The 12,241-nt window shown below is 45.0% G+C and overlaps 1 protein-coding gene across 1 annotated transcript in view; it reads left to right on the forward strand.

Annotated features, from left to right (window-relative positions):
- ADCY8 (adenylate cyclase 8) overlaps positions 1 to 12,241 on the forward strand; it is a 205,289-nt gene that overhangs the window by 154,365 nt on the left and 38,683 nt on the right. Inside the window, exons 10-11 of the mRNA XM_019625474.1 lie at positions 1,023 to 1,112; positions 8,918 to 9,090. Coding sequence (XP_019481019.1) covers positions 1,023 to 1,112; positions 8,918 to 9,090 — 263 coding nt within the window. The remainder of the gene's footprint in view (positions 1 to 1,022; positions 1,113 to 8,917; positions 9,091 to 12,241) is intronic.

Raw genomic sequence — 12,241 nt, forward strand, 5'->3', positions numbered from 1 at the left:
GCTGCAGGCTTATGCTACCTGAGATGTGTTGTCCAAATTGGCCCAGTAATTATTTAGAGTCTGCGATGCTCAAGCTCCGCGGTTGGCCTTGAAGGAAAGGACTTCATGAGATGAAGAAAAAGGGAAACCACAGTCTAGTTAAATTCATCATCTAATGAATATTTGGGAGATTATGGCAATTGAAAATGGAAGTACATTGGCTCATTGATCACAGTGTTCAGGGGTGTAGCCAGGGTCTTCTCTTGATGAGTCAGATATGTCTGGGGTGCAGGATTTGGATATAAGCCCGAGGACTCTAGGTCAGGGTCACCTCTGGGGCCAGCCGTGTCACAGTGGTGTGAGAGGCAGCTCAGAGGCTTTGGAGTCAGATAGACCTGCGTTCAAATCTCAGCTCCATTTACCAGCTCAGTGACCCTGGACAAGTTACTTTATTTCTCAGAGTTTCATATTTTTCAGTTGTAAAATGGGGATAAAAATAGTAGCGACATCACAAGGTGATTGCAAAGGCGTTTTTTGGTACAGAGTGTCTGGCACAGAGGAAGCACTCAGCCAATGGTAGCTGTTATTTTCTGAGTGCCGCAAAATGTCCAACAGCAATTTCCGGCCTAGGATATGCCCACTGCCCCAGTGCTGAGAGCCTTTCCGGAAAACGTGCCCCCTCAGATCCTTCACACGCTCCCAGCTGCTGACGTGGAGACAGGCTGCGAGCTCACCCCAGACCTTTGCTCTTGCCATCTGCTCTCTCTTCTGTGCACAGACCCTCCTCCATGGGGCCAGCAGAGCAGTTTTCACCGGCTCTCCTTGCTGGCGGGCAGATGCTTTTCCTGAGCCAGTCCTTTCTTCAAACTGAAAGAGCCGGTCCCAGCTGGCCCCCTCCGGGCCTGGCCTGCCCCAGGCTTTCACTGACGCCCCGCGCTGATAGCACACAACTCCTTTTCCAGCACCCACACTGACTCTGTTGTTCCTGTTTTTTTGTGTTTTTTTTTTCTTCTTGTTGTTGTTTTTTGTTTTTTAATCCGCAGCTGTGGTGTGATTTTGACAAGTCGATACCCTTGAAGAACCTGACTTTCAATTCCTCAGCTGTGTTTACAGATATCTGCTCCTATCCAGAGGTATTTATTCACAAGCTCCCCTTGGCGAGACTTGGGCCTGGGTATCGCCACCAGCTCCACATAAGCAGGACTGGCCGGAGGGCCTCGGCAAGCACTCAGAGACCTGTTTCCTTCTTCTGCCTCTTCCTCCTCCTTTCTTCTTCTCTGTGTCTGCCTTTCCTTCTCTCCTTGTACTATCTGCTTTTCCTTTTTCCTGCCCCCTCCTCTCTTTCCTGTTGCTACCCTTTCCCCAGTCCTCTCTCCCTTCTTCCTCCTTCTTGTCTTCCTTCTTTACCTTTCCATCTACGCATTTTCCTCTTTCCCTTTGTGTCTTCCTCCCTTACTCTTTTCCCCCAACTCATATAAATATCAAAGACCGAATGTGTCCTTGTCATCAATAGAGGACAGAGCACAGAGCTATTGCTCAAAGGGTGTTTGCTGCATTGAAAAAGGAAGGATGGAAAGAAAGAAGGAAGGATGGATGCATGGATGGTAGGAGAGATGGAGGAAAAGAGGAGAAAAGGTAGGAAAAGGAAGGAAGGGACGGAGGAAGGGAGGAAGAAAGAAAGGAAGCTAGTAAATCACAAACACAGACAACAACTACACTTAAATCAAAGTGGCATAGAACATGCGTGGAGCACCACAGGGTCAGGAGGTGTCCCAACAGGATACCGCCATCATAATGTCTGACCTTCTCTTGGCTGTAGAGCCACTGGTCGGGCCCTGGCCTTAGGGTCAGCCTGCAGGGCTGGGCAAAGGACAATTTTAGGCTCTAGTCATGGCCCAGACCTTTACATATTGGGACAGAAGTTCTGGGTCAGAAGGGAGGACAGCAGGTTGTCCCAGCAAATCCCAGCCAATGCCATATCCTGAAGACGCCGGGTAGACTCTTGTTCTCTAAGACCCCCTCCAACATGCGGGCGGAGGAAAGTCTGTTGTCTCACCTGGGCCCCAGAATTGCTCTGAGAAATGTCTGAAAAGGAGCGAAAGACTCACACCCCACCCCAGGTATAGAGCATGTACCTGATATGCATAACGTCATTACATCCTCAAGATGCGTGGGGTCAGTGCTGTGACCATCTACACTTTATAGGTAATGAAACAAAGGCTTAGCAGGTGACTCTCTCAGTGCCACTCCTGCCCGACTCTCCTTCCTCACTTCCTTCCATCCTTCCTTCTTTCTGTCCTTCTCTTCTCACTTCAGTTATCAAGACTTAGGACTGCAGTGCAAACCACATCTGGCTTATTCGTGAGCCCACACTTCTGAACCCAGGCTCAGTCCCTAGCAAAGGACCGAGCTCTTCTTATGGGATTCCAGGGCAGGACAGAGCTCGCTCTCATTTCAGGGCTGCACAGGACAGACCACATGCTCTAGGACTTCCCCCCACCAAGCAATGAGTGGGCATCCGTTTGATGGATGCTGTGAGACACCAGCTCCCTGGTTTGGAGAGCGTGATGAATGTCCCAAAAGGCAGGAGTAAGGTGACCAATCAGATATTGAGAGCTAGGCAAAAGCTGGGTTTCATGCCCAACTGAAACCCTTGACTTGCTAGCCGTGGAATCTTGACTCAGTTCTTACTCTGAACCGCAGCTTCCTCATCTGTAAAGTGGGAAAAATAATACCTTCCGCGGGTGGCCATTGTGGCGTTAAGGAATATTTGTTCTCATGGTGCCTACCTAGATGACTTAGCGAATGTTGAGTTTCTCACATGACATCCGACCTGAAGTAGGGATTCATGAACGGTTAATCCATGTCATTCTAAATCAGCACTGTGGACCCTGGGCCCCAAACCTGAACTCCCAAACTCAGGACCACGGCCCTCATAAATCCTCCATCCCTAAGAATGCGATGGGTAAGCTTTTTGTTCACATAGTTGCACCTCTGTGCCTCAGTTTCCTTATCTGTAAAATGAAGGTGAAGGTAGTGCCTTCCTCATGGGTGGTTGGATTAGGGGAATTCACCCCTCTAAAGTATTTTTACAGCCACACCTGGCACAAAGGAGCTGCTCATTAAATGTCAGCCATGATGTATTGATTATTTCTAGTAAACAGGTTTGGAGCCCAGACCCCCGGTATATGTGTACTATAAGTTGCATCCCTATCCTAGTGTGTCGACATAGCATATGCATTATGAAACATACTCAGAAAAGAGAATGTCAAAAAGTGAGATAAAATGAATGAATCAGAGTGTTCATAGTTTTCTCCCACAACCAAAGCATCAGTCTTGTTCAGGGGTCAGCATACTATGCGCATAGGCAAAATTCTCCCTGCCACCTATTTTGTGAATCAAGTTGTACTGGGGCACAGCCACACCCATTCATTACCGAGTGTCTATGGCTGCTTTTATAACACAATGGCAGAGTTGGATGGTGAAGCCCACTAAGCCAAAAAATATTTACTTCCTGGCCCTTTACAAAGGTTGCCAACTGCTGACATCCCCTCTGGTGCAGGGATAGCTTCTGGCCTAAATGGTGAGGACCTGGACTCTTTCCATCACCAGCTACTACCCTGTTTTGCCCCACCATTTGCCTTCCTCATATGTATGGCTGGGCTTCTCTACCGGAGGATTTGGCTACCAGACTATTGGGTTGTCAGAAAAGTCATGATGCATGTTTGCAACGAAAAACCTAGGAAAAATACGTCATGACTTTTCCGACAACCCAATAGAAGGAATCAGCCATTCAGACCTTCTAAAGGGCTTAATGGGCACACCCCTTCCCATCAATCACAAGTGTGCGTCCCAAGCCAATCACTGCATCTCTCTGAGCCTCATCTGTGTCCTCACCTGTGTCCTTGACCTCTCTCCATCACCCATGAGAAAAGATACTCACTTTGAAAGCACATTATTAAACTGGATGATGGGCTATAAACATATGAGGTGGCAATCTCAGAGATGGTGTAAAGTAGAATTTAGTTCTGAGCTGGAGCTTGCCAAGTGCTAAAAAAGAGTGAAGATAACAGGAAATGACAGTGAAGAAAGCCATCTTCCAACTCTGATCTCAGAAGCAGCCTAGGGGAGGGAGAGGCATAGCTTTGCAAAATGAATGCAAATCCTATGCACGAACCCACAGTGTCATGATCTCAAACTCCTACAGGTAGTTCTCAGGAGGCTTGATGGGAAGACCTTCATTTTAGAACCAAGTCCCTTTATTGTATGCTCTGGCACATTTCAATAAATAGTTAACTATATTTGTAAGAGCACTCGGAGCTGGCTATAGTTTTAAAGGGCCCTCAAGAGCCAATTTTCCATAGAGGTGTAATAATCTGTGTCTCTGCCTCCTGGTACTTCCTCCCATGTCCCCTCTCCCCACCCCCACAAGTATTCAGGTCCTACCCAGCCTTGAAGCCTCCCTTTTTCAAAGTTCATTCTTTGGCGGACCCAGTCCTTTCAGATTACTTCCTGCCATCTTGACACCCTGTGGCATCATCTTAGTGCTCACACTCCACGGTTTCTATAATGTATTTATCTAGCTAGAACATTCCTCCCACACCTTCAGATTTATAAATTGCTTTAAGCAGAAAAGACAATATTGTTGAGTTATTCAAGTTTACCCAAAGGACAGAGCCCACAGTCTGTGTTTAGCAATTTTTCTTCAAAAAGAAAAAAGGTGTATTTCCAATGAAGCAGCAGAGAAGTGATTTACCTCCCCACCTGATACAAATAAGTACAAACAAAATATATGAAGCAACAGTTTTGAAGATACCGGGCATCAGGCAATGATGAACAGCGATCCTGGAAAAAGAGGAAATACATGAAGCGAGTATTACGATTGAGCTTTGATTGAGTTCAGAGGGTTTTCTGGCTGTCGCTCAGGTTGGAGGAATCCAAATGAAACCCTAATGGACTCCCTGATTTGAGGAGACAGAGCTGAGAGTCTGGGGAGACTGAGGTGGCTAGAGTTTGCAGGACATGCTACCAGAGAGGAGAGAGCTGCACACAGAGAGAGAAACCCAGAGATCTGCAGAGGGCTCCATCAGCGCATGCTTGGGAAACAGCCAGGACTCATGCCTGGCGCCCACACGGCACGTGAAATAGTGGTTTTTTTTCCCACCAGGCAGATTGAAAAACATCATAATTCATGGAGCTTTATGGATAACCAGGACGGTCTTGCTTCAGAAGTGTGCAATAATTTTACTCTGAGATTATATACTGCTGTGGTTTTTCCTAAATAATCTTAAAAGTAAGACCAAAAGCATAAGGCTTTTCTTCTTTTCTTTAGATCCATATGGTTATTTTTGGCATTACAGAAACAAAAAATAAATCCAATCAGATAATGAAATAAACATGGAGGGCAATTTGTCTTTAAATAGGGATAAATTACCCTAAAAGAAATGAATCCTAGATATTAGTTTGCCCTTCAAGGCAAGTGTCTTGTTCATTAACTTCCTGTTTAAAAAATAAGAAGAAATATTTTATATTAGAAAATGTAAGTTAGATTTCTCTATTTCGAAAGAATGAATGTTCATCTTAGCTTTCTTTGTAACAGCCCCAAACTGGAACAACCCAAATGTCTATAAATGAATGAAAGGATGAATAAACTGTGGACTGACCATCCAGTGGACCATTACTCTCTACCCATCAGCAGAAAGAAATGGTCTCTTGAGATGTGCAGTAGCATGGAAGTCATTATGCTGAGGGAAATAAGCAAAACCGAAAAAGTGTATATTGTACGATTCCATTTATCCAAAACTCTAGAAAATGCACACTGGACACATAATAATGAATAAATCTGGGGGGAGGAGGAAACGGTGGGAAGGAGGACTTAATTCTAATGGGACACAATGAAACTTGTGCAAGTGTTCATTTTCTTGATCATGATGGTTTCATGGATGTACACATATTTTAAAACTTGCTGAACTGTATGCTTTATATATATGCAGTTTACTGTGCGAGTATATCAGTTATAACTCCATAAAGCTGTTTTAAAAAATGAAGTATAAAATAGGAACCAGAAAGACAGACAGACAGAAAGAGGGAAGTGGGATAACAAAGGGTCAGTCAGAAACCTGTCAGCAGAAAATTTTGGCCTTAAAATTGTGCCTACCTCACAGGATTGCCCTTAGAGCATCTGTTCTTGGGTCATTTTAAGAATTAAATAAAACAAATCATATGTGAGGTATGATAAAAAATTACAGTGAATGCTTAAACACATTTATTACAATAAAAGACATTGTCAGTAATCTCCCTCAAAATACTCTTCCTCGCTTCGAACACACTTATCCCACCATTCTTGCCACTTTCTGAAACAGCTCTGGAAGTCCTCTTGCGTGAGTGTCTTTAGTTGTGCTATGGTGGCTGCTTCCATGTCCTGATTGATTCAAAACATTTACCTTTCGTGGTCATTTTGACTTTGGGGAAGAACCAGAAGTTGCCCAGTGCCAGGTCCAGTGAATAAGGTGGATGAGGACACGCCGTAATGTTTTTATTTGACAGAAATTGCTGTACCAGAAGTGATGTGTGACACGGAGCCTTGTCATGATGGAGGATGAAGTAAAGACACTCACAAAAGAGGACTTCCAGAACTGCTTCAGAAAGTGGCAAGAATAATGGGATAAGTGTGTTTGAAGTGAGGGGGAGTATTTTGAGGAGGATCAACAGCAATGTGTCTTTTTCTGTAAAAATTTTTTAAAATTTAAACATTCACCGTATTTTTTTATCATACCGCATAAGCTCATTTATGGAGTGCCTTGCTCAGAATAGGTACCCGATGTTTAGTTTTAGTTATTCTCCTCATGCCCCTATGTAGCCATCACATTAGCTCACATTGTTGGCAGGGCACTTTCCACAGTGTTTACTCTTGCCATTTTTATGTCTGCTTCACATATTAGACTAGGACCTCCTTTAGGCCTGGCCACCTCTTATTCGGAGCCTGGCACCATCCCTTGATGACAACAGGCATTCAATAAATCCCTATTACAGTTTTAAAATTTAACTGTGGTGCCCTCCTAAGTTTTTACTTAAGGGCACAATCATTTCGATGGCTTTTGACCTAATAGGTGATTCCTAGTTTGCGTTGAGAGAGTCATGCACATGTGATGCAGATAACAATGAAACAGGACCCGTCGGTTCGATTCCTCTTTCCTCCATTTGTTAAAATGGAATATCTTCTAAGGTTCTCTGGATGAAGAAAATCAAGTCTAGAATGAACTTATTATCGCCTGCTCACTTCACTCACAGCTTCTTGCATAAAGGCATCAAAAAGAGTCATCTAAAAATTTTGCCAAGAAAAGATATTGAAGGGGAGCCTATCATTCCAATAGAGATAAGGACACAATCGGGTTGACTAGGAAAGGAAGAGACAAGTTAAAAGATGCCCCAGACTCTGGGCTCCTTAAGGGCAGGACAGTCATTCATTTCTGAGTCCATCCCATGCCCCCTAAAGGCACAGGAGTGGGGAAGGGGGAACTCAGGTGCTATCCACATTGGTTGATACCAGTATTCCTTGAAAGTATACATGAATGAGTCAGTTTGGCTTAAGAAATCAATAAACATGTGTTCAGAGTTGCTCAGGGATTTCTGGAAATTCTTACCTGTCTCCTCTGCCCACACAGAAATTGTCTCTTCATGTAATAGGAGAAAAAAAAAAAGACAGCTAGTAAAAGTAAAGAGCCATGTATAACAAGACTGGGGTAGATTTTGGATATTATCAAGCCTGGTGCACCCACGAGTCACATTTACATGGACAGGTTTTATCCAGGTGTCCTTGGTGTCAGTTTTCTAGCTAAGAGAACTCGAACAACTTACTTAAGCTCTATGAGCCTCAGTTTCTTCACCTGTAAAATGGGGATGATGATTCCCATCTTGGCCACTTATTTTGAAAATTACAAGAGAAAATGTGTACCAAGAAGTAAGTCTTGACACCCAAGTGGGTCTCTGATAATATGAGTTTTATTCTTTTTTCCCACTGGATAGTCAGAACTTAAATCTACCATCCAGGATGATATATTGAGCTATTTCTGTAAGGGAAGTAGGCTGAGGCGCTTCCTACAGAAAGCGGAAATCTGGCTGGGCAGACGGACGTGGACAGGGAAGCCACTGGAATAACCGAGCTCTTGAGTGATTTCAAACTGGCCATTTTCACAGCTGCTTCCGACCCAGGGTGACAGAGGGCATGCCGAGCTGTGGAGGGTGCTATGGAGGAATGAGACAGTGTCCAGAAGCACCTGACGATGTGCATGCAAGTTCCCAGAAAGGACACTGAGTTTGTCGGAGGAGTGAGCTTAGTCACATGGCTGAGATTTGGGGACACCGGACACACAAAGCATAGGGAAGAGTTGTGGGGAACGGCAAGTGGGGAGTGAGGCTGGGATCTATGTCGGGGTTTGGAAAGTGAAAGGAAACCTGATATGTGGTGGTCTTGAGAGCTGTGCTATTCAGAAAGAAGAACATGATTTGAGGGAATGGAGAGCAATGAAAGGACTTCAAGTTGAGGAGTGATAGGATCAGATGTGTGTTTTAGGAATACTGGGTAGAAGGAGAGTGTATGGGGGTGGGGGGTAGGGAGAGGGACTGGGAGCTAGGAGCAGGTAGAGCTTCCGGGAAATGTTTCCAAAGCTGTAGGTGAGAACTAAAACAGAAACGGGTAGAAGGAGAAAGCTGGCCGGATGGGGGGAGAGGGAGGCAACAAAGATGAGACCACGGCATGGTGTGAATGGCTTCCCTAAAACATATGGAGCAGAGGTTTGGGGAGGCGGTAAGGAAACAATGAGCTCACTGTGGGACCTGTTGAATTGGAGGAGGGCCGAGACCTACTGGCATCTGCGACAGGGCAAGTGAACCTCCCACATTCCTACTGAACCTGACCACGGACGTTCTCTGCTTCCAGTACTTCGTCTTCACGGGGGTGTTGGCTATGGTGACCTGTGCCGTTTTCCTCCGACTCAACTCCGTCCTGAAGCTGGCCGTGCTGCTGATCATGATTGCTATCTACGCCCTGCTGACCGAGACCATCTATGCGGGCCTCTTCCTGCGCTATGACAACCTGAACCACAGTGGAGAGTAAGTGCCCACCGCTGCGTGTTCGCAAGGTGCTCCACTGCCAGTGGGAAGTGGAACCATTGAGAAAAGGGTGGAGGTTGAGCCATAGAAACTTGGGGACTGATTGAATATGAACATATTTCTCAACCTAGGCACTTTCAAGCTTCCAAATGATTAATTAATGAGTTAAAGTTTGGGCTAAATCATAGCTCCCCTAAGCCTAATAATTTATGACTCCTTCAAGTTTAACAGCTCCAAGACTTGTAGGGTCTGATTATAATTTGGCTATAGCAGTCTTAATAATAGCAGACATTGTGCATTGAGCACTTACTATGCTCCTTGCATTTTTATTATTTTTATTTTATTTTATTTTTTTTAGCTGAGCCATCCTGCCACCTGTTGGCAGCTCAGCGGCAGCTCAACTCGGGCCAGGCATCAAACCGCTGTTGCTCAGAGCTCAAACTCTTGAGAGAGCTCTTAACCAACTGAGCCACTCGGTCGGCCCTGCATTTTATTATTTTTGCAACATAGAAAAATACTAGAAGAGTCATCATATCCTAGCCCAGATTCCTTAGAGAACAGAGCCTGAGGCAAGCCTGGGGTGCTTATGCAACCCAAGGGCAGCAAAAGGGAGGGAAAGGAAAGTGAAGAAGAAAAGGATGGGAGGCAATTACAAGCTAATGCCATATTAAGCTGGTCATGAGAATTGTGAAGAGGTTCAGCTGGTGCCTTGGGACAGCCACTGACTTGGCCAGTTGAAATGCCCCTGGATAGGTGGTGAGTTGGGGGAAAGCATCTCAAACACAGCAGGGGAGAGGAATTTGCTGCCTCTTCTCTCCTTTCTCCCTTTAGTCACAGTTCACCCTTTGGATGCACCTCCTGCCGCCATCACTTGGCCCCTTCCACAGCTCATGGGGAAAGCAGACCCCGCCCCTGCATTAGGGAGCTTCACGGTGGGAGGAGCCAGACAAGCGGTGGGAGGAGCCAGACACTGAGCGCGTGGCTGATTGGTCTTGGGTGCAGGAAGCATGTGGATCTGTGAGGTTCTGAAGTGCCTGGCACATGGTGGATGATCAATATCTGTTCATTCCTCTTCCCTCTCTCCTTCGCAGGAGAGAAGTTTAGTTGTGAATTCTGTTCTGAGGTCTTAAGGAAGAGCTTGTAGTTACATTCTTAAGCAGGGCTGTGAAAGTAAACATCATCCCGAACTCATTGCTGCTGATAGTTCGAGTGCTTTTCTCAGCTTCTTCCTGAATTGAGGTCAATTATTGGTTAGTCTTGTATTGACTCATACTTTGCTATCAACAGAAGTGAATGAATAAGGAACAGAAGAGCTCATCAGCCTTCCCTGTCAGCTGCACGATGCGTCAGCAGATCAATAGTCACCGTGTACCCAGTTGGCAGTCACAGGCTGCTCTTGCTGTTGGGGATTTAACCATCACTTTAGGAGCTCACACTGGTTCAGGGGCATTTCCGCTGCTTGTTCCTGGGAGTCAAGTACCTGGGAAAGTACAGAGAAACTTACCCAAGGCAGCCTGGCTGCATCTCCATCAAGATGGTCCCAGGTGGTCCCAAATACTTCAGACTGGCATCTGCTGGTCTGCTCATGAGGACCCCTCCATGACAACCCCATTTCAGTAGATGACACTGAGTCTAAAACAGGTGGGGCACCCTCACCCCCAATATCTTATCAGTCCCGAGAGATTCATCTTCCTCAGCACCCCTTGTAGGGAAGCACTATATCATGATGTTTGCAAGTACAAGTTTAGGAGTTAAACCACATGAGTTCAAATCCCAGCTCTACCATCAACCAGTGTGTGATTTTGAGCAAATTAATAAAAAATGCCACAACCTTTCTAAGCCCTGCTTTCCTCACCTGTAAAGTGGGGGTAATAATAGTTCCTATGTTGTAGGAATATAAGATAATCAAATGTGATCATGGAAACTTAGTGCATGGCCCCTTTTTACCACAAAGGCTACTGTTCTAGAAATATCATATTTTCCTCTTTGCACTGCTGTCTCCTAACTGGTCTCCCAGCCTCCACTTTCAATCCACTCTTCTCAAAGCCATCAAAGCCATGTGATAAACTCATTATTTTTGTTTAAAACTCTAAGGGGATCCCTATTGCCTGCAAGAAACTAAAAGTTCAACCTATTTATGAAGGACTTCAGAGCTCTCCCTGATCGGACTCCTCAGTTCGATATAAGGAGATAAGATTGACTCCTCCAGTCTTATCTCCTACAACTTCATGGTCACCATTTATAGCCTATATTTTAGCCGTGGGAAACCATGTGCTATTTACGAGATGGCCTTCTGCCCATATTTTCCTCTGCCTGATAGGTCCATCTCCCTGACTATTTCCAACCCATCATTCACAAGGTCCAACTCAAGGACAAGCTTCTTGGTGAAGCCCTCTAATCATTCCTCACTTTAATCTATGCATATAATTTATTTTATCATTGCACTCATCTCTCTGTGTTGTAAATATTAATTTTCATGCCTTCCTCTTTAACTGGAATAAGAGCTTTTGAGGGCAAGGACCATTACTCATGGTCATATTTTTGGCACTTAGAGTATCTGGCAGCAGGTGTCCAATTAAATATTTGTTGAATGAAGCATGAAATGAATGAGTGACTGAAAGAAACATTAGCTTGTTTGTAATCATATTACACCATCGATTCACAGTGAGCTAAGTGTTACCTATCTACACCCGCTAAGATTTTTGTTCAACATTGCCCATAAACCATATGCCCCCCATCCTGTAAGTACAATTTGCTTTTGGAGCTAAGTGTCGTACCTTTGCTGTGGGCTTTGCTAGGCCCTGCAGATTCACAGATGGATAAGACAGTATTTCCATCTTCCAGGAGCTTGGGGGCAAGCGATTACAAGGAAGTCATAGAGGAGGGCATGGTAGCCACTGAACAAGCATCACTGAGACCTAGATTCATAGCCAGCCTTCACCATTCACTAGATGAACTAGAATGTGTCGGTCAACATCAGAGTCTCAGTTTCCTTTAGAAGAATAGGAATAATAGCATCTTTTTTTTAGATTTTTTTTTTAATTGGGGGATGGGAACAGAAAAGTTGCTGTTGTTTTGTTCTTCAGTCTAGTTGTGGAGGACGTTGCTTCACTGGCCCAAGTTGGCACCATCATTGCGCTCTTCCCGGGCG

This window comes from Hipposideros armiger, unplaced genomic scaffold, assembly GCF_001890085.2.
Source record: "Hipposideros armiger isolate ML-2016 unplaced genomic scaffold, ASM189008v1 scaffold_629, whole genome shotgun sequence".
NCBI classification, from domain to species: domain Eukaryota; kingdom Metazoa; phylum Chordata; class Mammalia; order Chiroptera; family Hipposideridae; genus Hipposideros; species Hipposideros armiger.